The 25,890-nt window shown below is 39.9% G+C and overlaps 3 protein-coding genes and 1 long non-coding RNA gene across 6 annotated transcripts in view; 2 read left to right on the top strand and 2 right to left on the bottom strand.

Moving 5' to 3' along the window:
- Positions 1–3,646, bottom strand: part of LOC110830857 (tubulin beta-3 chain) — a 28,075-nt gene extending 24,429 nt beyond the window's left edge. Inside the window, exon 1 of one of the 3 annotated variants that reach the window (XM_022066196.2) lies at positions 3,451–3,646. The gene's annotated coding sequence lies outside the window, so the exon portion shown is untranslated. Of the gene's footprint in view, positions 1–2,716; positions 2,800–3,450 lie in introns of those variants that run through there. The other 2 variants (XM_022066197.2, XM_087342877.1) reach the window with 2 other exon arrangements.
- Positions 3,647–5,642: 1,996 nt separating this feature from the next.
- On the top strand, positions 5,643–9,638 carry LOC110830871 (uncharacterized). The gene is made up of 2 exons (XM_022066223.2): positions 5,643–7,799; positions 8,849–9,638. Exons 1-2 carry the CDS (start codon positions 7,425–7,427, stop codon positions 9,398–9,400), a joined length of 927 nt encoding a protein of 308 aa, XP_021921915.2. The 5' UTR covers positions 5,643–7,424; the 3' UTR covers positions 9,401–9,638.
- Positions 9,639–12,909: 3,271 nt separating this feature from the next.
- LOC110830851 (tubulin beta-1 chain) lies at positions 12,910–19,034 on the bottom strand. The gene is made up of 3 exons (XM_022066191.2): positions 18,895–19,034; positions 18,459–18,612; positions 12,910–14,592 (listed from the first exon to the last, which is right to left on the bottom strand). The coding sequence occupies exons 2-3, from the start codon at positions 18,513–18,515 to the stop codon at positions 13,306–13,308; spliced, it is 1,344 nt and encodes a 447-aa protein (XP_021921883.1). The 5' UTR covers positions 18,516–18,612; positions 18,895–19,034; the 3' UTR covers positions 12,910–13,305.
- Positions 19,035–23,537: 4,503 nt separating this feature from the next.
- LOC110830858 (uncharacterized) lies at positions 23,538–25,676 on the top strand. The gene is made up of 3 exons (XR_002543397.2): positions 23,538–23,997; positions 24,654–25,233; positions 25,490–25,676. It is a non-coding gene; the product is annotated as an uncharacterized LOC110830858 (long non-coding RNA).
- Positions 25,677–25,890: the final 214 nt, after the last annotated feature.

The raw sequence follows: 25,890 nt of genomic DNA on the forward strand, positions 1-25,890 counted from the left end.
CTAGCCTCGCATCCAGCGAACACCGGGGGGGGGGGGGGGGGGGGGGGGGGGGGGCTCTTTCCCCAGCGGCCAGGGCATTCCAACTCCACGACATATAACCTATCGTAAAAACTCAAAATCGAGATGCCATGACATCGACATCATTGTCGCGGACTCAAACCGAGTTTGATTGTTAGATAACATTTCCATCGCAATGTCGTGACTTAACCAGAGTGAAAACTAAAGGATCGTTTGCATCTGACTTTTGAAGTCGCGATATTTGAGGTCGTGACAGTGTGTTCTACGCGAAATGACTCGCATGGTTGCCCTTTCAAATTTTGTTAAAGGGCCTCTTCAGCCTTTCTTTGAAGTCCGGATGAACTTTGTCCCACAAACATGGATATTTTTTTTTTAAATTCTTCTAAAAAATTAATGATGTCGAAACACGGAGAGTCTACCATTGTTCCCACACTCGAAATAAAAGCTTGTAAAGTGAAACACAGCCGATCATTTCACCGTTCCTGCGCTGACTGGCACTGTCACAACGCCATGAAAATGCGACATTTATCGTAGTGTAAACTGAAGTGCTTCTTCTACATTTTTTGTTCCTGGGATAAATTATTTAAAACAAAACATTTTAAATAATAATAAATTATTACGGTTAAAGTTTCCAACGAGGAATTAAATTTCCAATGTCATCTTTACACTCTCCACACCTTCCTTAGATTATGAAGCCCGAGCCACAAGGTAAAATTCTGAAGCTACCTCAAAAGCACAAGCGAATTTGACATACCTGACACAAAGGACAAAAGTTTTGGAGAACTTTGGCTTCAGAATTTAAAAGATACAGGCCTGCTCCCTACTATATTCTTGAAAGTAGAACTTCAGGGATGCAATTTAGCTTAAAATTCCATTACGTACTAGAAGTTTTTACTGTATCAAATTCCGTTAAGCTCTGTTTAAGGACAGGCGGACATACGGGACCGGTGTTGTTAATTCCCCCTGGCAAGAGAGCTGGCTACACTTTACAGTCGGTTTAGTTCAGTTCCGGAGTTCTAATTTTAAATGTCTTGAGGGTTCGAGAGATTCTGTTAACAGACTCCACGAAGCAGAGTTCTTGAGAAGCTGATAGTCATTCAGCCAGTCAGGAAATTCTTCGTCATTTATGGAACCGGAAGTTTCTACTCTTTATCCATGTCCTGTGCTAAATAAATCCAGCCCACAACCTCATTCTATATGTCTTTGAGATTCGTTTTTGGAATCTTGTGCAAATCGGTAAACTGATTCAAAAGTTGAAAGAGACACATAAATAGATTTCATGATCACATAGGCTTGTTTCTTTGCGAAAGGGAAGTTCGTTAAACGTCAACACACGATGTGTTATTAAGAAAACTTAATCTGAATTGCAAGATAGTATGGAGCTTGTCTCATATTTTCATAAATCTGTTAAAGTCATTATTATGCAGAGGTGTTTAAAATCTGTTGATATGCCTTAAAAGTTAATGTAAGCAGTTCTAGAAATATGCTTCAGATTTTAAAAGGAAATATAATAGTTTCATTCAACAGACAGTTCGTTACAGGAGCGAAAAAAACCTGATGGATGTTTCTTCCATTAAATGTTTCGGTGTGTCACCTTTTCCTTTTTCACACGCTCTTTTGTTTCATTACTTCCTTGTCGCTCGACATCTTTTAGGTAAAATCCAGCCAATAGCTTTGTAGTCTCGGTGAATGAATCCTCTTTTGTTTTTCAAGTCAAATTCCTTTTGCCCTTCAAGCAATATCCAGTGCATTAAGCGCACCAGAGTGTAACCGAATGCAGGTGTCTCCTGCTAGTGTTCTACGCCGATTTAGAATTCCAGTCAATTGTGCTCTCTGCTGGAACAACTTGAACACCGTTAACGCCAAAACATTTCACTGGACACGGACCAGAGCCAGTTGGTTCAAGCGAATTCACGCCTTCTCAACATAACGTCCCAAGACCCTCGGCTATAAATTCGCGTGTCTTCATTTTTCCAAGTGATCACTTCCTAAGTAGTTGTATCTCAAGAAAATCCTATATTCGTTTCTACTTTACTTCTGATCCAGATGTGAAACCCTCAGTAACCTCTTTAGTTTCACTACACCGGATCACAAGATGACCTGCGCAAACCACGAAGATATTGGCCATCAGTCAGGATGAGTTCGTCCGCATTGAAGAGTAGACTCGGATGAACAATGTTCTGAGGAAAATATTTAGGCCTAAGCGAGTGAGGAAGTGGCAATGCGTTTATTTCATCGTCCGTGTGCACAGGCAAGAATAATTTGCAGTTGCGGTAGAAAAACCGCTCGTGCGCGCTGGCCGTTAACGTTACGTCCACTAGATGGCAGTATATAAAAGACAGAACGTCTATAGTTCACACATCTCCCAATAGATGACCTTGCAGTTTCCTTTCCGAAGTCAAGTCAGTATTCTGCATTTGCGACCTCTTTTGTGTAAATGCTTAACAAAGTTCTTCAGGGCCACGATGATATGGAAGTCAACACGGTGCTGTATCCCGGAGCGCTTAATATTGACATACTAGGAATAGCTTGTTTCCCACTACAGCTCGACATTTTTAATTCCAACTACACGCGAAATAAACAAATTGTGCGTACTGTCATAGAAAAAGTTGATAGTGGAACCACGGAGAATCTGACGTAAATACGTCTCTGTAATGTAATGTAGTGAAATGTAATAATTCTTATATAAGATAAGTACCTGTGATATTCTAAAACGTTTTTACCAGCACAAAATTATCTAGTCTGCAACGCACTTCTTCTACAAGCGATTCACAGCTCAGCTCTCTCCGCAATAACGAAAGCGAATTGTTGACGGCAGTAATGTATCACAGCAATGCCGAGTAAACAGATGACGCAACAATTAGTTTCTTAGGTAACATAACGCACGCAGGAGTTCATATAAATGCTGACCATTGACGTCGGTCCATATTTACACATTGTTGATATGGATCTTACACAACTTCGTTACGCTTTTTGACGTAAATACGTCTATATGGAAGGGTCATTCGGCAAAAAAGTGTAACGAAAAAGGGAAACGAAAAAGTGTACCTAGGGAACGTCGTGTTTACTCGGCATTGTTGTTACCTAGGAAACGTCATGTGTTTACTCGGCATTGTTGTTACCTAGGAAACGTCATGTGTTTACTCGGCATTGTTGTTACCTAGGAAACGTCATGTGTTTACTCGGCATTGTTGTTACCTAGGAAACGTCATCTGTTTACTCGGCATTGTTGTTACCTAGGAAACTTGACCTAGTGTTTTAACCGACCTCCCCTTCGTAAATATAATTTAAATACAGAGACGTATTTACGTCAAATTCTCTGGAACCGTGGTTCCACTGTCAATTTTTTGCCTAATTCTCTTACACGAGTTCACAAATGCAGATGAAAACATTAAATGTGATGAACAATAATAATAAATAGGAATCCCTTACCTCAAACTTTGTTCAATTGAAAGAGACCACGACGTCCACCCACAATAACCAATTTAATCAAAACTGAAATGGAGGATCACAGATTTCTTAATAATTCTTATATCAGATAAGTAATTGTGATATTCCAAAACGTTTTTAACAGCACAATAATATCTACTCTACGACGCACTTCTTCTACAAGCGATTCACAGCTCAGCTCTTTCCACAATAACGAAAGCGGATTGTTGACGGCAGTAATGTAACATAACAATGTCGAATAAACAGATGACGCAATTAGTTTCTTAGGTAACGGAGTAAAGCATTGTTACACATTGTTGATCTTACACATTTTTCTAACGCTGTTTTGCCATTACTTCATCCCTGATGGGTGGTCATAGTCCGAGTGCGACCTCATGACTAGACGATTACAGTTTCCAACAGAGAATAACAACTCAATGGAGTAGAATCCTTGAGAAGCGAATAGTCGATCAGCTGGTCAACGAACTCCACTTGTGGAACCGGGAGGTTCCCTACTGTGTTCAAAGACAGCCCGCCACTTGTTTCTACCATGAGACATAAGTCCTGCCCACTCCACCCATCTATGCCTTGGTCTTCCAGGTGGTTTTCCCCGTCAGGTTTCCTGATCAAAGATTTTCATGCATTTCTCATTAATAATATGAGCGGTTCCTGTGTGAAAGATAGTAACACGTTATTCTATTTTGCAGAGAAGAGTTGGTAGGTCCCCGTCCAACACCCAAAGGGAGGAGCACTCCTTGTTGGCTGTCCTCTTGTTCGATATAATATATAGTCGTGGTTACTCTGTATTTATAGCAGTCTCCTCAATCCATATCCTCAGTATACCCCATGTCTTGGACGACGATGGTAATAATTTCGTTACTGATAATCAAACACATAGGACGGCCATATTCAGTGTCCATTTTCCCCGGTTCCAGTTCGAGATTTGCAAGATAGCAATTAATTATACAGCAAGATTTAATGCTCACACGGTGACGTATATGAAGATGTCCTCTGGGATGTTGCGATTTGTAACTGAATCTGTGGCGTTTACATTACGCGATGTGGAAACAAGTAGCAAATACTGTTTCTCAATCGAGCACGTGGCTACTAGGCGTAAAGAACTATAGAAATTCAATCTACAGAAACGGGATTATTGGATTGTTTTTATAATTCCATATTTCTATTAAGTGTTTTTTTTAAAGAAAGCAACTATATCACGTTGTAGCATAAATGAAAGCGAGGGATTTTTGTTTTGACGGCGGTGAACATAATGATATTATCGCGGGGTTTGGAGTCATGTAGACTTGCCGGTAAATTCCAGATTTTCGGAGAAACACGCTGCCTCCATCTTGAGGTCTGAAGCTCATGCATCAACCGACGAATCTACATGGCACCAAAACCCACAGCCACTATAATTATGGACCGTCCTACTTCTGGAGATGACTCTTTCTTCACTGAAGACACTTTGTGGAGTGTAAGACCATTGTGCTCAGAAGGTAGAAGAACTCTATGAATGGAGTAGCTTGATGATCGTGCCTTCCTATTTCCAGCGTCATGTAACGTGAGACATTTCCCACAGTACATCTTTGTGTTCTCTAACACAATAATTGAACACAGGACTAGCACAAGGAAATTTGGCTCCCTGAGAGACCTTTCAGCCTTACGCCTCGCCCCCTCAAGAAAATTATTTGCGGTAATGAACATTAGCATGAATAAAAATTCTGCATTTAAAATTTCAGATTAGTTTTTATGACAAAGGAGAATAACATGATAATGAATATACAATATCCTTGACAGCAGAAGATCCATCGTGAAACTGAAGATGACGACTAAATATACCCAGTAACGAGGCAATCTGTCAAACGGCGATATTATCGATTTCACGACGGCTGGCGCCATATTTCAAAGCCGCGAACGTGAAAACACATTTATTGTTTTCTTCTGTTTTTAGACTCACATATCCTGTTAATTTTGCATATTTTGATAGACAACTCAAGAATGACAGTGAAGGACTGTCAGTTCTTGCTTGCGCAATTGATACTTCCAAACAATAAAACAATTATATTTTCCTGGGCTGTTATGGAAATGCAGTTTCCACACTGCAAACAGAATCTTAACCTTGGCTGTATCTTTCTCTGTCTCGAATTGTCTTCCATTTGAAGAAGCCAGTTACTATTTGCTCTCGAAATGTTCCTCAGTGCAAACAGTGACGTATGTCTGTCTTACTGTCGAGAATGTTTGAATGTCTGATTTTCACTTGGCTGGTGACGTCAGCCTTCACGATATGGTAGAACTGGATCCACCGATTATGGCCGCTGACCTTGTAGGGAGTGCCCAGTATGCGGACCACTCAATGAAGGAAGGAAGGAATTTCTGTCGGTCAGTACAGTCTGTGTCAGTGCAGCAGTGTGGAAACCTGACAATTGTTGTCTTGTGACTGTGCTGTGTTAACAACATGCCACCTGTTCGTTGCAATCTCCTTTCTGGTCATTGATAACGCCTCGTATCACAGACAAACCACCGACGTCTTAATCAAAGAAGGACGAAATGAAAGCCTGGCTATTGGAAAGAAACATCCCATTTTGTGACAACGTGTTGAAAGCTCGACTGTACGATTTAATCAAATTAAATAAGTCAAAGCACAAATATTATGTGATTGATCGGATTTTAGCAGACAAAGAACGTACTGTGCTGAGACTTCCACCGTACCATCCCGATTTAAACCCCATTGAACTTATTTGGGCAGATGTAAAACAATGGGTTGCAAGCAAGAACACAGCATTTGAAAATAAGGACGTCGAGCACCTGAGACGCCAGAAATTCTAAGAAATTGGGCAAGAGGAATGGGATAATAATGTCAGCAGGTGGAAAAACCATAATAATCTATTATGAACAAGAAAGCACAATCGAAGACGCTATTTAACGTATTATAATTGAAGATAATGGAGTGGGCAGAAGCAGCGGTAGTGATGAATCGAGTGATGCCAGAAAGCGAAGGTCTATGAGGAGTGGAAGAATTGAAAGAGGACCGAAGATTCGTGAAGAAGATAAAAGTATCTAATACTCAATGCAGTGTTAATTTTCTAGTGATGTGTACTGTAGTGAAATCGACTTTCCTGTGTTACATACCGTGGTGATATTTTATTTGGAGTGTACTATACGCGGCCTGCTGCAATCCCGCCCAGCAAACTTCTGGTAAGTGACTCGCTCCGGGGTTCCAATTCACAAAGTTCAGCGGCCAAAAATGCTGGAACGCAGTATAATACGAGCGTACGTGCGACAGCTACTGTAATATGCTCGCTCGTTCCAGCCAATAGCATCATTACGCATCAACACGATGTCCAGGCTTCGTCACGGCAATCACGTTTGTCAACCTAAGATTTATCTCTTCTGTAATATCTGTCACGCAGTTGTCATAAAAACCAGCATGCATAGAACATAATCAGAAGTTTCATGAATTATCATTTTCCCATATTCTGTCCAGTTTAAATGTTTTTCACTCCGACTTTGAGTTTTAAGAGCTTGATCTTATGCATTCTGAAATACGTTCCTTTGGAAATATGAGTCTTCTGCGTTGTAACGCCGTGAAGTCTGGTGGAAATTTTCCGACGTTTCAGAGGTCCTTGCTGCCTGTGTTATAGCCCTAATGGCGGTGGCAGTAAACACCCCTGAAACAGCATTGCCGTCGAGACTACACGCAGCAACGTCGTAGAAGACAGTTACACTTTCGCGGCCATAAGAACTTGAAATCTCACGTCGTACTCTTAAGCTATGTCTACACTCGTGCGCTTTTACGTTCGTCAAGGGCATGCGTTATAGCGCAAGCAATAGGTCACGTAATGCATGCGTCTGCGCATGCCTGAAGAGAGTTGAACGGAAACAGTTTCAGCAGCGCATGCCTCATTGCACGTGTTCCCAGCATGAGAGTGGGTTTTGTTTCAACACGCCGTGCGTCTCGCGTCTCATTCCTCTAGAAGATGACGTCTTCGGAAGAAGAAACTTTATTGTTTATCGACATTTACAGGTCGTTTCAACTATTATGGGACCACAACCATCGAGACTACACTAATAAAACAAAACGGAGCGATGCTTTGACTGAGATGAGCAGCAAGTTAAACATCGACGTGAAAAGTGTAAAAAACAAAATAAAAAGTTTGCGTTCATACTTTTCTAAGGAACGCCAAAAAGTGTTTAAAATAAAAAGTGGTTCGGGCGCTGAAGATAACTACTCCTCCACGTGGTTTGCGTATAACTCTCTGCTGTTCATTACAGAGTCGATAACACCTAGGGAAATTACGGAAAGTAACCAAGAAACTACAAATGCCGGGGAATACTTCACCGAAAACTATGAAGTGAGTAATAATAGTAATAATTATTATTATTTTTTATTATGAATTGACGTAATTTTCGTTCCTACCGTTTCTTTAAATAATCCTTCATCCATATGCACCTGTGATAACTAAATATGCCGCACTTATGCCGATAAGTAAAGTTGCGTCTGACATGTTCCTCTCTCCTGTTAACAAAAAATGCCTGACAAATGGCAGCGTAGTGTGGACAGCTAGGGGCATGCATGCCTTTGACGCATTCAACAAAGGCATGCCCTAAACGAAAGTTGAATTGAATGTTGAAAACGAAAGCGCACGAGTGTAGACATAGCTAAAAGCACCACCTATTTGTACAGACCATCGCTTCACGTTCGCATCCTGCCATGATCTATACATACCAGACAGGCTCGTGTACACGTATTTGTCCATGTCGTTGGCCTTTCAGAATGTAAGACGGCCACTTGGTCCACACAAGCACGACAAACGGGAAAGAAGGAGAAACAGCTGTCGTTCAAGAAGGTATCTTCCAAGTAAATTGTAGTCTTTCAGGATCCTGATTGCATTTCACGTCGAAAGAGTTTCTTGAAAGTATTCAGACAGTTCTGTCTCTCAGGTCTTTCTGAAAAAGAGCTCGTGCGTATTAAATAAACTGTACTGGCAGTGTTAAAAACATGAAGCAGGAAAAGTCCATCACAACATTTTAAGACGATCTCAGAATATTACAACGTCCAAGATACGACTGATAAGGAGATAAACTGGATTTAGGACTCTTTCACGATACAATTAAACGATTCAGAAATATATCCTATAACGTCAAAGAAGGAAAAAAGATTAAATCAAGAAGTGTAGAGCGAAACTTACAGTCCTGACAGCAAATATCAGTAGCCTTATTCTTTAATTTTTCTATTTTATTGCACCCTTGGGGAATGACAAATTGAGTGTTGGGGAGAATATTTATACCTAAGAGAGAGGAATTATAGGAGCCCAAGAAAATTGGCTGGAAAAATTTCACGAAGTTGGTGTATATTAAGGCACACGTGTATGTATGTATGTTTATATATATATTGTTTAAGGAAAATGACGGAGAAAAACCACAGCCCCACAGAACACTCAATCACGACGCTGGCAAGAGGAGCTCCATTCAAAGCGCAGACTTGGCACCAAAGAGGCCTAGGAAAATGGATGCAGTTGTGGCTGAAGACAGTAATTTCATGACAAATGTGAACACGAAGACCACTGGAAGAGATGAGTTTTCGATTTTTGGTGAACACGTCGCCTTTAAGTTACGAAATTTAAACGACAGGCGCTCACAATCCATCGCACAATTTGAGATCAGTAACATATTATTTCAAATAGAGATGGGAATCTTCAGACATTCAACACACTCCCACATCAGTAATGCTTCTCCAGCCAATCCTGGTCCTTCTACAGTACAGAATTCTGATTCAGGTGCAAGAGCTTCACAAATACTGCCATCATCTCACTACTCTGCCTTCTCTCCTGTCGTTCTGTTGCGACCTGGTTCTCTGCCAATGCCCGATTCCGGTTCACCAACTCCTCAAGTGTTACAGATAATTCCACAATCATTACACTCCAATTCTTCAATCGCTGAAGACATGAAATGAATCTCTGAAGGCCACAGCTCAGGCACTTTCAGTAAAAGACTCCTGCCCTGCAGTCATCAATTTAGTTAAATGTATTGTACCTATCATTACTACCATATCATGTCTGGTTTTCCCTTAGGTTATATCCTACTACTTATTTCACATGCATTTCGTCACTTATCTTGTGAATATTAGTTTCTTTATTCGTTTATCTTTTACATGTTAAGTTGGCAATGCAAATAAAGAATAAATAAGTGCAGTTTCTATTTACTCGCCGTCACGGAGAGGTGAAGGAAACTAAAGAGGCGAAAAGAAATATCACGAACAGCAATCAGGAATGACCTTGAAATAAAAAAAGTACGTCTGAATATCGTAAGTATGAAACAGAATTCGAAGTGCAAACCAAGCGAGAGGGCTGTCATAAATATTGATGTTAGTTTTGTTTTGCAAACTATGCAGTGGAAAGGAAGTGCAGGTCTATGAACTTCTGCGCGAAAAAATTACCAGGGACGGATGTGCCTTCCATGCTGGTGTCATAGCCTATTTATTCTAAATGAAGAAGCAATGTAGTTGACACACCAAGTTGCACTCTCCAACATTTATAGCTTTGGGGATTTTTCTCATCATGTTCTAGGATACACAAAGGCTCCTTCCTACCCGGCAGGATATCTCCCTCTGGGGGTAAAGACAACAATCACTTCCAGCTAGTGCCACGGATACGAATGTGCGGAATTTAAACCATCGCGTCTTCAATAGTCCTCCAGGTCGTGGTGTCTAAACAAAGGAACAATGTTCCAAATTTCAGAGTTTCCTTTCTTCTCTGTATGAAAAAATTATTTTGCTCGTTTAAATTCCAGAAAGAGAACGGTGCTGGCACAAAAACAAGTTGATTTAACCCTCTCTCGCAAAACAATAATGATATACTGTTGCATTTAAGAGACTTTACTGACATATTTCATTCCCCTTCTCTGTTTTCTCTTTCCTACTTTCGTCGGTAAGGCGAGATATATCTGGGTTGCTGAACAATGAATGAACCTCGATCATGTCCCGGTTTTAAATTGCCGTTACTATGCCAGCAAAGTACAAAGTAGCTGAAATAAGCTCTTCACACACACGTAAAGTAACGCTCCTTGGGTTCGGTTGTGTAGGCACCAGAAACGGTACGCCCGAGGCGAGAAATCGATAATGGTGCCAGCTAGACTCCGGGCCGCAGTGCGCTGGGTGGCATTGGCCGCCGTGGGAGGCTCACACAAGGTGCGCTCGAATGTAAACTCATTCCAAGGGTCTGACTACATCACGTCCTTGCAGATAATACTATTTACAGGCGTGGAATTGCAGAGGTGATAATATACAATTCAAACTGTTGCAAATAACAACACTAAAAACAGAAAAGGCACAACATGCATGATTCAGAAGTCGAATGCGTAATAATTACAAAAATGGATAATAAACTGCAGTTAGAAATTAACATTCAGAAACAATTATAACTAAAGGATTTCAAAAACTGTAGCAAAACCCAAATGAAGTAGTAGTTTGGGAAGATCATGAATAAGATCGAAACTATTTACACTTTTCTAGCTTGAACGAATTAAATACATTTGGGATTTAAGAAAACTGAACTAAACATTTGGTAATGCGTCTCATTCCTGTTCTGTAGCCTATTCGGTAGGTTTTTCTAATTATGCTCTCTATGTCCTATCCCTGCACGAGATAGGGCACAGCACGTATCTTGTCAACTGAGTCATCCACTGTGAAGTAGTATCCGAGTGATAGAATGTCGTTAAATAATTTACAAACCATCCCTACACAGTGAAAAAGAAATCCTCTTGGGCGACCAGCTGCATCAACCCTGACCGAGAAAACTTGCATTTTATCTCATACTACAGGTATTGAAACCTTGTTTTATAGGCCTTAATAAAAGTGCCGAAATGACCACGTCCTGTTCATGTGTAAAGGCAAAATGCATGTCAAGTATAATCGAATTAGAAAACGCACTTGAACGTCTAAATAAGTTTCGAGAAGTTCTGGCTGGCTTTCCCACATTCACAAATAGTTATGCCTGCACACCTCAAGCATTAGACAACTTGCACCGCAGATCAAACCAGTTCCACGAGAAACGCCCTGCGAATCCAAGACGCAAGAAATAACGAACACGAACCACGCAACTCTTCTGCAGGGGATGCATTTGTTATTCATGGGAGAAAGGTCAAATATTTACCCTTAAAATGATGGACTACTGAATGAAGAAAATAGCAAACTGATGTCATTCGAAGTGACATCACTGCCGTGTATACGACTATGCGGATAATACGGTGATATCACTCCGCGTTAATGAAAAGGCAGTGAAGATCCTTGTTCTACAAACCCCGTTAAAACTGAAACCTTCATTTTTCAGAAAACTTTTTAAAAAAAATAGCATGATCGTTTTACCATCTAAGCAGTCTATGGCATACGAAAATGTTGCCATTTTTAATTGTATGATAAAACTTGTAATAAAAACCTTTTAAATAAATATTAGTCAATATAATTTTGATCACAATCCACCCACAGAAATAAATACCCATAAAGCAGCACCCACCAAATGGCCTACGAAACAAAGCGCCTATGTCCCATGTCCTACGACCTCTGTAAACATTGAAACTATTACGCGAAAGACGAGAATTAAAAATGTTTTTGTTTAAACTTCGTGATGTATGATTCTCCCTTCATTGTTCCAAGAGCTGAACGCGAACATACTAACCAGACTGACAAATCTGAAGGTTTGTGACTGGTGTACCATTGTAATGCCGTGTTGTCAGATAGCTTACAAACGTTTCAGAGGTCCTTCCTGCCTCCATCATGGCGATAACTTTACCTTATCCGTGAAAACTTAACTCGGTACGACAAACACACAACTCTAAATGCCATCACATTTGTAGACTGAGGAAAAACCTATCCATTCAAATACCACAATAGCTGAAGCGAAGTTTTCGAAAATTGTGGGTTGAAAGATGCTTAACCGAAAGAGAATTCAGCGTATTTTACCATAAATCTTCTCATATCAGAAGTTCATGGTAACAGTATTCTGAGGTGAATCGCTGGGCCGACCCTGGGTACAAGCACAATAAACCTGCTCCACTGACCACATATCGCCAGTAGCCACTGCACAGAAAGCTAAAGAATTCCAAGGGACAATACTGACCCACTGGAAATATGTAACCTGGTTCCACAATCATAAGCAGTCAATTCACTGATAAAACCCCCAACAGCAAAACTAATCATAAAATTAAAGCAACACTTGGGAAACAGCTTACCAAGAGTAAAACTATTTGCAACATAAAAACACATGTACTACTGTAAGACCACTTTTTAAGGAAAATGTTTATACCTGCACCTTACCCTAAATTCCCACACCTTGCAGCAGCTATCCAAAATGAACACTAGTAAACCAAGAACCAGTAGTACAGGAAATGTGTCATGAAACTTGGGAAAATAATACAACTGCATCTAATTTGGGATAACATATTTAAGATAATAAATAAAGACAAATGCAGATTTGGCAGCCCTTTTAATTCAGTTCTCAACATGAAATGGCACAATTTAAAACGAAAGCTTATGAATAGATCAGGGTTCAAATCCCAAAAGTAAGGCAAAAGAAAGCCAACACAAAAAAGGTCCAACACTTACAAAATTTACAAAATTAATATTGTTACATGCATTTTCAGTCTTAATTTTTCTTCCAACAACCAGGGAATGTCAGTGAAAATACATGAAAATTACAAGTTTTCCACTCGGAGCAAACCTCAGCTTTGCTGGTTATCTTTGCGGTGCTGAAAATGTAGTCATGGGCATGATAGAAAAGAACAAGAAATTATATTGTAACAAAGAGCAAAATTATAAAATATTGAAAGTTCCAAGATACAATACAAAAATGGTGTTTTAACTGCTCAATTCTCATCAACTTCTGCTTCCTGCTCCTCGTCAAACTCTGCATCCTCATCAGCTGTTGCCTCCTGGTACTGCTGGTATTCAGACACGAGGTCATTCATGTTTGATTCGGCCTCTGTGAACTCCATCTCGTCCATGCCCTCACCTGTGTACCAGTGCAAGAAAGCCTTGCGCCTAAACATGGCTGTAAACTGTTCTGAGATGCGCTTGAACAGCTCTTGAATTGCAGTGGAGTTGCCAATAAATGTGGCCGACATCTTAAGTCCTCTGGGTGGAATGTCGCAGACAGCCGTCTTAACATTGTTGGGTATCCATTCAACAAAGTAACTGCTGTTCTTGTTCTGGATGTTCAGCATCTGTTCATCCACCTCCTTCATGGACATGCGCCCTCGGAAGACAGCGGCAACTGTGAGGTAACGGCCGTGCCTTGGGTCACAGGCAGCCATCATATTCTTGGCATCAAACATCTGTTGGGTGAGTTCTGGTACTGTGAGGGCTCGGTACTGTTGGCTACCACGAGAAGTCAGAGGTGCAAAACCTGGCATGAAGAAGTGGAGTCGTGGGAATGGAACCATGTTGACAGCGAGTTTACGGAGATCAGCATTTAGCTGACCTGGGAACCTGAGGCAAGTGGTGACGCCAGACATCGTGAGGGAAACTAGATGGTTCAGGTCACCATATGTGGGAGTTGTAAGTTTCAATGTCCTGAAGCAGATGTCATAGAGGGCCTCATTGTCAATGCAGTATGTTTCGTCAGTATTTTCAACCAGCTGGTGGACAGACAAGGTGGCATTATAGGGTTCGACAACTGTGTCAGATACTTTTGGAGATGGTACAACAGAGTACGTGTTCATTATCCTGTCTGGGTATTCTTCTCTTATCTTTGAAATAAGCAGTGTACCCATGCCAGAACCAGTACCACCTCCTAGAGAGTGGGTCAGCTGGAAGCCCTGAAGACAATCACAGCTTTCTGCTTCTTTCCTTACTACATCCAGGACTGAGTCAACGAGCTCAGCACCTTCTGTGTAATGACCTTTAGCCCAGTTGTTGCCAGCACCGCTCTGACCAAAAACGAAGTTGTCAGGTCTGAAAATTTGACCAAAAGGCCCTGATCGGACAGAGTCCATTGTGCCGGGTTCGAGATCCACCAAAATGGCACGCGGCACATATTTACCACCAGAGGCCTCATTGTAATAGACATTTATTCTCTCCAGCTGAAGATCAGAGTCCCCATGGTAGGCACCAGTAGGATCAATACCGTGCTCGTCAGAGATGATCTCCCAGAACTGCAAAAAACAAACATTACTAATAAATAAAGGCTCAAAATGGCCCACAAATCACCAATAAATCCAATGAAACTGGAATGTTAATAAGGGGCCTTTATTACACCAATTTCACTAGTGCAGCAGTTGCCTTCTTACCACTAGCGTTGTGATCCAGAAACAACTAATGCAGCAGTCAAAATTTTGTACTCCGCTGCATTTCCTTAACATTTGGATTCAAGATTACCTGGTCCTAGCCTCATGGACAGTGTAATAGACGGCATGCCTATAAGGCATCTTTCTGAGGTTCAGCAACTTCACACACTCATTGAACCTGTCTTAGCAGCAATTACTATGGACTACTGCAATGGCGGACACAATGAAGTGACATGATGAAAAATGAAACAAAGAACCCGTCCTCGATCCCTTCAATTGTTTCATAAATAGTAAAGAAATGTGGGCACAACGTAAGATCAAATTCTTTCTATAAGAAACTTTGAAAACCAAAATGTCAGTGACTTACTGTAACTTCCATTTCTTAATACGAGATGAAAATATGCCAACCAATTTCAGGGTATGGCATTTTTTAAATCCTAAAGATGTCACTTTCTCTGCCTCCGATCAGACTACTTATAAGCATTATTGATCAATGTACACATAGCATTTTATTTGGTTAAACATATCAACCCTAAAATGTCAGTCTTCATACAGACAAATTATAAAATGCCAACTACATGTCAAATGTGAGACTGCGAACACATTCCAGAAGAGAATTATATACGCACAAGAGAACTTATGATCACGTCAAAAATAGTTGCTAAATTGTTCTGTTAGCTCTTAAAAATGTTATTTTACATATTTATTCATACATGAAACAAATGATATTTACAATCAGGTTACACAAGCATAGTAGTACTTGGCATAATTTAATAAGAATGTTCCTGGTCAAATAATTCATTTAGTAAAGTCTATGTAACATTTTATGCTTTGACCATCAACAGAGCTTGTCAGACCAATTCGTTTACTCCAATACCTGAGAACTGTTTTCAAGGACTATGCCTTATCCAGTTGATTGCACAAACAAGTTATGCTGTGCATTACATCACTGATGTGGTTTAAAAATAAGCAATAACCAACAAGACTAGGCTCAACCACTTTTAATAGCAACATGCAGTTTTAACTGCCAACAGGATTAAAGTGCTCTTTAACACAAAATTTTAAAAAAAATTCAATGTCAAAACGAATTTATAATGCGGCAAATTTTACCTGGGATTACGACAATCAATAAAAATACCTAGCTCCAAAATATCTAAAAATTAAGCCCCTACTGCAAATATAACAAAGCTCCTCAATTCAATTAGTGATAGTATACTGCCCCTGCTGTTAAAGAACAGTGGACGTGGGAAATTTCATAAACAATGCATGAACTGCATAAAACTACCACAGAAAATCTCAAAATCACGCAAATCATCCAAAACCGTTTAATATTTTCTACAGTCAACTGCTGTTCGCTCCACCATAACAAACATTTCAAACAATGTAAGGTGTGCAATAGGTCCCATCAACGTTAAATGAAGTTTGGTTTTTTTGAGGAAATCTGAGGTACTAATGTAGAAATAGTTTGGGGGTACGGCCTGAATTGTTAATATTTAGATGCGCATCAGTCAATAACCCTTTATCCCAAGCAAGTATCAAGAGTCTGGAACAACGAAGCTGTTATGAACTATGGATTAATAATGGAATCGACGTGAAACAAAGCTGCTATAACCTGTTGAATAATGCTAGGTATATATTTGCCTGAAGAAAAAAGTTAACAAGTCTATCTAAGCACAGTTCTTGGGGGGCCGCGAATAAAATGACCGAAAAGAACTATCTTAAAACGGGGTCATTTTCGAAAATATTCCATTGTAGTCACGCTTAGCAAGTGGATCTGCCAATGATGTGCAACAGATATGGGTTCAATGGCACAAACTAGTCATCTTGACATCTTGTGGTTCAAGGGCGTGGAAGAGGTAAGGAAATAAGTTAAATGATATGAAGCACCATAAATCGGATATAAACGAATACAACAATGTTAAACGCAACAATGTAAATAAACAAACAATTAATAACGAATACAACAATGTAAATAAACAAACACAACAATGTTTGAACACAATGCCAAAGGCAACAATGTCAATAAACAAAACAACAATGTCAATAAACAAAACAACAATGTCAATAAACAGTTAATTGACATTGTTGTGCTGCTCTCACGGCAACACGTCACAATATCAATATTTCACCAATATTGGCTGCATGTTGCTCCTCCAATTTCATTACGTTTCTCTATACCACTGAGGTTAGCTTATGAAATAAACTTTCAAGCAAATATACAAATTCCAAGTAGGGAAAACAAAATTAAATGACAGGGCAGAAAAATTATTTTAATGTTAAATTCATCTTACAGAAATAATCCAAGCAAATAAAAACTGGGTTTTTTGAAAATAACCAAAGAAATTAAAATTTTCAAGGCAAAATATTTAGCAGTCATGGCCACCACTGTTCTAGAAATGGAAACCATGGAACATTTAAATGCACATTCCTAGCTATAAGACAAAAACAATGTTAAAGTCAATGTGCATTTATTTTGAAAACAAACTGGGACCTATAAATACAATTTGCATGTGAAATGCAGTATCTGTACATAAAAGTGGGTGGTATATACCAATCTGCTTTAAGGAGCCACAAGTATCATTTTTGGAAATACCCAAGTTGCTAAAGTTCCACAAGGTGAAATAATTTGAAAACCCTCCCAACACCACTCTATGAACACTACTATTTATGCATGCTGATTCAAGCAATCGCCAGTGACGCAATGACGAGTCATGTTCTCTGAAAGAACCACGTAATCTGCCATTTATGTTAATGCAACAAGCACTAGCACATTGTAAATGCCAAGAGTGTGCGGAATCATTGCATTACAACCCAAAGTAAATCTTTTATAAAAAAGTAATCGCAGCATTCTATATTATAATACACTCTGACATTTCGCATAATTTTCAGCACCGCACAGCAACAAAATTAAGAGGCATAATTATTTTCAACAGCATTTTCACAACCATGAACTCCACGACTGATGAGAAATGACGTACGTTAGAACTTACCACCAACCGGCTTTCCCGCCTTCCTCACATCACTCAAACAAAGGCATCTAGAAGCATGAAACGCTTGCAACGGCTCAGAGCACGAAAAAGTCTGTATGGTGAATGGTTCGGAGGGGGGGGGGGGGAATCTTTCAGAAAACGCTTCCCATACCAACCGGCTTTCCCGCGTTCCTCACATCACTCAAATAAAGGCATCTTAAATGAACGAAAACGCAAAAGTGCAAATACTCGAGAATTCCACTGTCAACTTCTACGAGCATGATACTGACGACGAATCACGACGAACAAATTTCGATCAAGCCAACTCAATACGCTACGGCATGTAAAACAATTAAAAGTAATCAGTCACATTCCAGCAACCAAGGCTGTAACTTGTTATAAAACATGTTGAAATGTGATACTTTACTCCCCAACCCATTTCTACACTTCCAAGGAAATTATTACTAAAGCACGACATACGAATGAAATGTGTAAACGTACTTCACATACAATGGCGGAAGACGAAAATAATTTACTTTGGAACTATTAATATGTTAAGGGTGGTTACTAGATAAATAAACGTTAGCTACAATGCCGAAAACCTCAATTAGGATATATTACTGAAAATATTCCTTCAAGAAACTAATATAAAACGGAACAATTCCATTCTATCACCTTCCACCTTGCCTAACCCCACCCTAAACCATACATTCCTACAGATTAACTTAAACATTTTTTCTACATATCACATAAGAATATTCTTACCTTAGCACCAATTTGATTTCCGCACTGGCCAGCCTGGATATGTACGATTTCCCTCATTTTCTTGTCTTGTGTATAACTACAACGCTTCTTTATCGAACCTCTCTACGTGGTGAACGCAGCCGAAGTGAACTGCAATAGTCTGTCGCTGGGCCTCCTAACGGATTTTTCAAGCATTACAAGAAACGCCCTTACTCAAACCTCATTGGTCAATTTTGAATGGATGGAGTGACGTAAAACAGCTCAGCCAAGCTTAAAGAAATATCACCAGAAAAGCAGCGCAGCAATGTTATACGAATAACAGTTTCGTAATATTTACAATTTTCCTTCCCTAATTTTACGCTCCTTTCCTCTTTTGAGGCTGCATCATTTTCCAACAAGGAGAAAAACTTCTGAGAAAGCTTCACGTAATTCCAAACAGGAACATCTCATGTCTTACCTTTAAAAATGATCCACTATTTTGATTGTGAACTTGAATAGTCAACGTTGCCAATATTTAATCCCATAAAAAGATGTGAATATGAGTCGCTCAAATCCAATTAATATTCCCACTTCGATATAGCACCGCAGTGTTACGAAAGGCCCTACTTTTAAAGCACAACAATAATTGCCAATAATGCCGAGTAAACAGATGACGTTTCCTAGGTGACAACAATGCCGAGTAAACAATTGACGTTTCCTAGGTAACCAGGTTACACTTTTTCGTTTCCCTTTTTTGCCGAATGACCCTTCAATATAGACGTATTTACGTCCAAAAAGTCGTTTCTAATACCAAGAAAAGTCATAAAGATCCCGTAACAGACTGTGTTGTAAGTGAGCTGCATAATTCACCAAATTTACTAGGATCATCAAGTCAAAGAAAATGAAATGGGCGGTGGATGCAGCATGCATAGGGAGATGAGAAACACGTACAAAATTGTGGTTAGAAGTCCTGAAGAGAAGAGCAATCGAAATACCTTGGGGTGGATTGGAGGATAATATTAAAATTAATCTTGATAAAATAGGTTAGAGGGCGAGGACTGAATTCACGTGGCTCGAGACAGGGACTGGCAACGGGCTCCAGTGAACACCGTAATGATGTTTGTGTTAGATGGCGAACCAAAGTCATTTAGCTACAGTAATGCTGATAATAAAGATGGAAAATGCCATCCGGTATCAATAGTTCATTGTTGCTATTGGGTTTTGAAGAGAAGTTTTGAAACATGTCCATAGTAAATTAAAATTGAACATAAAAATCCTTTTTAAAAACGCCCAATTTTATTATACAATATCAAACGGAAATTAATACGGCATTTCACAGACATTTAGATAACCTTTGTCGCAATGTAACATTATGAAATTAATATTTATAAAATAATTTGTTACTTTTAGCAATGAATAATTATGGCACTAATGACAGTGGATTAAAGTTGCTTTGGCAGGAGGAACCAGACATAGACATATTTTGCGTTGTTAAGTTGGCATTACGAAACAGCCCCGCCAAACAGGTCTCCCCACGTTTCGTGCTGGAGACGAGGAAGGAATACAAGGCTATATTAATGGCGACCACCGCAGGATATGTAGAGGGGGGTATCTCCCCCCCTCATCCTTTCAACCGTCAACGGCAAACTGGTACGCACACCCAACATGACAACGGACGTCGATACGAATATGGCCATGTGTTACTGTACAATGACAAATAACCCACTACTTTGCCCACATTATTGCATTTCTTTTTGAGTAGGAAGACGATGGAAACCTTCATTTTAAACTACGGCTGTCTGTTTAGCATTTTCTCTATTTGTCTCAAGAAGTCCAAGTTCTTTATCAGTCCGCAATGCTGTGTTTTGTAATTGTTCGCCGCGTTGTCTGGTAGAAGTTTGCCGACTTTTCAGAGGTGCTTCCTGACGTCATAATCACATTGATGATGGACGCAGTACTCCGTGAAACAGAGTCCTCATGAAACTAATAAATGCACAGTTGGTGATTAATTTACGAAGAGGGATACGTCTTAATGATAATTTGTGAACGTAGAAATGACACGTAATGCGTTGCTATCCCTGTGGTTTACTTCCATTTCAGTCTCTTCTGATACGAACCACGTTCCACTGTAGGAAGTTGCTCATCACACGAACAAGATCACAAAGAAGCCATGAAACTATTCTGAGATATTTATTTACTTTGTCAGGTCGTTAAATTATCAAAGCAAACCGTTTCTCCTTTTGAAGCGGGCGATCTAAGTAGTTCCATTTTTACCGCTCATGTATCCATGGATGGAAAACGCAAAGAAAATAAAGAATGCGGGAGAAACCAGAGATGAAACTTATTTTATCAGAAATATAAGTTCTACATACAAAGAGCACAGACTGTACCTAAGCCTTGCCCCCTCTCTGCAGATGGTATGGCTCTCAGGTAGCGACAGCTGTACGTAGAGTTTAGGAGGACGGGTAACAAAGCGGTTGCAGTTCAGGCCTGGCATGAAAAAAAAATACGCTCCTCCGAAACGACGTCACAGCGCAGAAGGCAAACTCACCACAGTGAGAACATCAAATATCATTTATTACACGTAGGATTTGAGGTTTTCACGGCGGTGAGTTTGAAGATGGTTGTTTATGGGTTGTTGCACCGTAGGTTTACCGACGTTTCAGAGGTCATTGCTGCCTCCATCATCATTTATTACAGCCACGAAACTGACTGAGCTAAAACATCTGCCTCCAGTGTTACAATCTGGGTATTATTAGATTAAAATTGGTTGTTTTATCGTGTGCTACAGCGCCGAAACATGAGGCTAATCAGGAAATTGCCCGATTTTTATGGAAGCCAGCCACCGTTTCTTATCCTGAGCCAAACGAATCCATTCCACACCTCCAACCCATTTTCCCAAAGATCCATTTTAACTTACCCCAGTCTACCCCAATTTGAATATCCTCCTGTATAAGCTTTGGCCTAGGTCAAATTTTTCGACCGAAATCTTTGAAAAATTTCTCACCTGAATTTTGCTGCTGAAAAACCCCATCCGTATGAGAAATACAAGCCTAAATTCCACAGCCAGATCCTTTCTGATCCGTAGAGGTCAAACCATCATAATCGAAAATTGTGTTCAGACAAAGTGAGCGATTATAATATCCGGTTAAAGTATCAGTAGGACATCAGTGGCGGATATGGACCCTAGTATCGGTTGAAACGACGCGAGAATGCTATACCCAGCAAAGTTTAACGTTACTAGAATGTGCTCGTGATGTGTCAGGTTCGAATGTCTGCATTCTCGACGGCTATCCCATGTTCCTCGTGTCTTTTAGTCCATGATCATGCGTGCACTTGATTTAACATCACCAGATAACCCGTGGATGAACAAAACTGAATCGACAGTGGTCCCGTCGCTGCCCGGTGCTACGGTTCTAAAATTGGTGCTTACTGACATATCGATTGATCGATATGTTAAACGCAGTCATGTATGTAAATTTTATGCCAGCTAGCTTCGCCGTGTTAACATGGGCTCAACACGACAATCAAAGATATCGCAATCTGTGTCACCAGACATCATCAGTCATTCACGTGGCAGTTCAGAAGATAATGGCGCCACTGCTGTCAAAACAGGTAAAATATCGCCCAATGACGGGTTTCGAATGTAATCGATACGCAGAGCACCAGAGTTAGGTTATGTTTTATACTTCGGAGCTGCAGCAGAAAATCAAAATCACATTCAGGAAGATACTTAGACGTTCCAGGATTAAAATATGCAAAATTATAATTACGCCTGTCACTATTATTGAATTTTCTTCCTTCGTCTGGAGTTCTGAAACGAAGATGTTTAGGAAGCTGTCTTTGTTTTCGAACGCAGCTGAAAATTTGGGGATTGGCTGTTTAGTTTGGTCTTTTAGAAAATAGATGGCATACTATTAGAAGTGTAACTTTAATGCTATTAACAGATGCTTTAGGAGGCAGCCTAAATTTCTACGTCATAACTGAACCGTTAGCGGGTGATACGGTTGACGGACAGAGAATTGCGAGAAACGGGAGGAAGTGTGTAACTACCACAGTCTATTTCATAGCTGGAAAAAGACCTTTTACGTAAATTTACATTGAATTGCTATCTTCATGTTGCTGACAGAAACATAATGACGTGAAGTTAGATCATACTCAAATATAGTCTCAAGCAAGCATGCAGATTAGGCGGTTTTGACAAGTACACGACCACTTCCTCACTATACGCTTCTGCCAAAAGGACATCGTGAGAGTAAAGTCTGTCGCGCCAATGTTTCAATTACCATATAAATCAGGTGGGCTCGTGGGCTCGGATATGAAGTGTAAAGGTCAACTCCAAAATTAAACTATGGCCCTGTAATGTCTGTTCTTTAAAATTAGTGAATATGAGTCAGTATTTGGAAAGATGAAAGAAAAAGTCGTAAGACTTCGACTCATATGATTCTATTTCAACAAGATGCTATTCTAATTATTACTATGTCTGCAACACGGGCAAAAAAGATATTAAAAAAGTCACCCAAAGAAAATATTACATAGATTCGAGGAACGATCGAATATCGGGAATAAATAGTTACATTGCCAACTTCTACGAGAGTACAAGAAGACTGTCTGTCACCATCAAACGTCTGATAAATTCTAATACGTAATTTTTTTGAGAATGACATCACGGTTGATCATAGCTTATCCGAACTTAACAACGTTGGAAAACTACGAAAGTCGTGAGGTTGTATTTTATGACCTGATAATGATGCTAAAGTAATCAGTTAAGCTCTCTCTCGGCCTACTTCGCGGTTCAGTCACAGTTTCAGTAACAGATTATTAAGAACTGAAATTAACCATGAAATATGAGACTCGAACCTCGTACCTCCCGAACAGAAGTCACAAGTTACTGACGAGTTGACCTGTTATGTGTTTTTTTTCCTCACGGGAACCACACAAAATCGATCAGCTGACCTTGGCAATGATATCCATCGTCTGATGTCCCTCATTATTTAAGAACAAACTGTTACTAAACCGATTTCTGTAATGAACTTGTCGCCATTTTGTGTAGATCCAAAATAAGTGAAATTAAAGCCGGGCTGATAGAGTTGATCGACTGGGGTTCGAATGTCCTCAGGAAAATCCAGACCGAACCTACAGCCCATCCAGGCTCTTATCCAATACGTGAATGGGTGGAGCTATACTTGCAGTCCCCCCATACATCTACAAAGCGTGGGACTACTTCACCGTCGATGTAGGTATTCTGAGCAATGACGCCGTGAACACTGGTACATACCAATGTTTCGAATGAATATACTGCTTTCATCATCAGGGCATATACCTGTAAGTCGACACGGAGTCACAATCCAGAAGACGATCTCTTGACCGCTGTGAGAATCTCAAATCTAATATTTTCTGTCCTTCATCGCTTGTGGTACGAGAAGTGAAAGTGGATTGATTTTGGAGAACTTTCGTTTTCGAATGAGGTCTACCCCAGCATGAGTCATACTGGCTGCATGGACTGAATCGAACCCCAGATGGAGAAATGTCTGTAGGGCTGTACAAAGAGTATTCTTTACATTGGACGAATAAAATGGAAGTGAGTAAATGTTCTCTAGTCTGTACGCACGTTTCTTCGGCAAAAAGTTGTCAGTGGAACCACGGTTCCGGAGAATTTGACGTAAATACGTCTATACGGAAAGGAAGTTTATATATTGGCTTTATTCTAAATATTTCCTTTATACATGCTTTACAATTGAGATAAGTTTGATTAAGACTTTGCTTATTCAACTTGAATTAGTTACGCTTAAGATGGGTCTGTGGTACCTGAATGTAATGTAAAGTAATGTAATGAAATGTAAGGTAAGGTAAGGTAAAGTAAGGTAAGGTAAGGTAAGGTAATGTAATGTAAGGTAATGTAATGAAATGTTTTATAGGTAACAACAATGCCGAGTAAACAGATGACGTTCTCTAGGCACCAATAATGCCGAGTAAACAATTGACGTTTCCAAGGTAACATAACAATGCAGTTACACTTTTTCGTTCCACTTTTTGCCGAATGACATTGACCCTAAAATATAGACGTATTTACGTCAAAAATTAGAACCCAGTGGTTTCCGAATAAATTTGGTACTGAGAACAATGACAGCAAATCAAATTCCATTCCCAAATAACTTCAGAGCAAAATATATTATAGGGATGTTTGCTACCATTCAGTTCATAATATTTTATCTTATCGTTTCCTGTCTAAAATAGTGAAGACTACAACGTACAAAGTTAGTCTTTGTACGGGTGCGGAACTTGGTTCCGCGCCATAAGGAAAATGAAAAACACTAACAATACCAAGGAAAATATCTGAATCAAAGAGAGAGAGATAATAACAAGAGCACGGAGAAAATGACACAACGAGGAGCTTCATAATTTGTACTTTTATTACGAGGGTAATAAAATCAAAGTGATTGAGATGGGTGAGACATGTAACACGCCTGAGAAAGTTATAACTTACACACAGTTTTATCACAAACTCTGAAAGGAACAGATCACGCAAGAAGAGACAGAAAGATAATTTCAAATTGGTTCTCGAATTGTTAGCGTGGAACATACGAGGGTCTCAGGACAGGATCCATTGGCGGAACATAGTGAACACGGTGAAGTAATCTGGTTGATTACCTCGAAAAGTGTAACTTTAACCTTGAAAATGGAGGTGATGCGTTCCTCCGAAGACGACGTCACGACCAGGAATACCACGATCGACATCTTGATCGCCGTGAGAACCTGACATCAAACTTATTTTGTGGGTTTCATGTAGAAGAGCTCGTATTTTCTCCTTTTAAAGGTAGGTTTCCGAAAGAAAAAAGAAAGAAAGTATGTCTCTTATTTATACAGAGCAGCGTTTTTTACAAGCTGATCAATAAATCCTCCGACTTTTAATGAACTCCAAGTTTCATGAGATTTGAGGTTCTCTCATCGCCCTGATGACGGAAGCAGCAAGTACATCTGAAACGTCTGTAAACTTCTACCAGACTACACGACGAAACAACCCAGAAGACAGCCATCTTCTAAGCAAAGTTTATTTTGAATGATTATTTCAGGCGCTGTCCCGTATTTATTTGCGCCCGTCGTCAGAACCAGGCACGAGATGGGAACCACCCCGCGGAAGTTGAGCCTACTTCCTGGAGGGATTACAGGAAGACCTCTAAACTTCATGCGTCTCTCTGACATTGTACACACAAGACCAATAAAATACATTACACCAGAATAATGTCATTACTAAAGACGGTGTACAATGTAGTCATCCTAGGGTCACGGCTAAGATAATTTTTCAATTCTGTTTTGACTAACTCGATGGATTAGGGAATCCGAAGGTCCATCATCGAATTAACCAAAGCCCTCCACTGGTCCCTGTCCTGGGCCAGCAAAATCCAATCGCCACTGACAGGATTGGTAGCGAGAAAATGTCAACGGTTCTGTTCACCACAAATCCCACAGATTC

This window comes from Zootermopsis nevadensis, unplaced genomic scaffold (assembly GCF_977971745.1).
Source record: "Zootermopsis nevadensis isolate Lab colony 2312 unplaced genomic scaffold, Znev_1.0 Znev_ptg000004l, whole genome shotgun sequence".
Lineage (NCBI taxonomy): Eukaryota > Metazoa > Arthropoda > Insecta > Blattodea > Termopsidae > Zootermopsis > Zootermopsis nevadensis.

Coding starts and splice junctions, on each gene's coding strand:
- LOC110830871 (XM_022066223.2), top strand. CDS start 7,425: ATGACGTCTTCGGAAGAAGAAACTTTATTGTTTATCGACATTTACAGG. Junction 7,800..8,848: donor ACTTCACCGAAAACTATGAA/GTGAGTAATAAT, acceptor ATATTGTTTAAG/GAAAATGACGGAGAAAAACC.
- LOC110830851 (XM_022066191.2), bottom strand. CDS start 18,515: ATGAGGGAAATCGTACATATCCAGGCTGGCCAGTGCGGAAATCAAATT. Junction 14,593..18,458: donor GAAATCAAATTGGTGCTAAG/GTAAGAATATTC, acceptor TGTTTTTTGCAG/TTCTGGGAGATCATCTCTGA.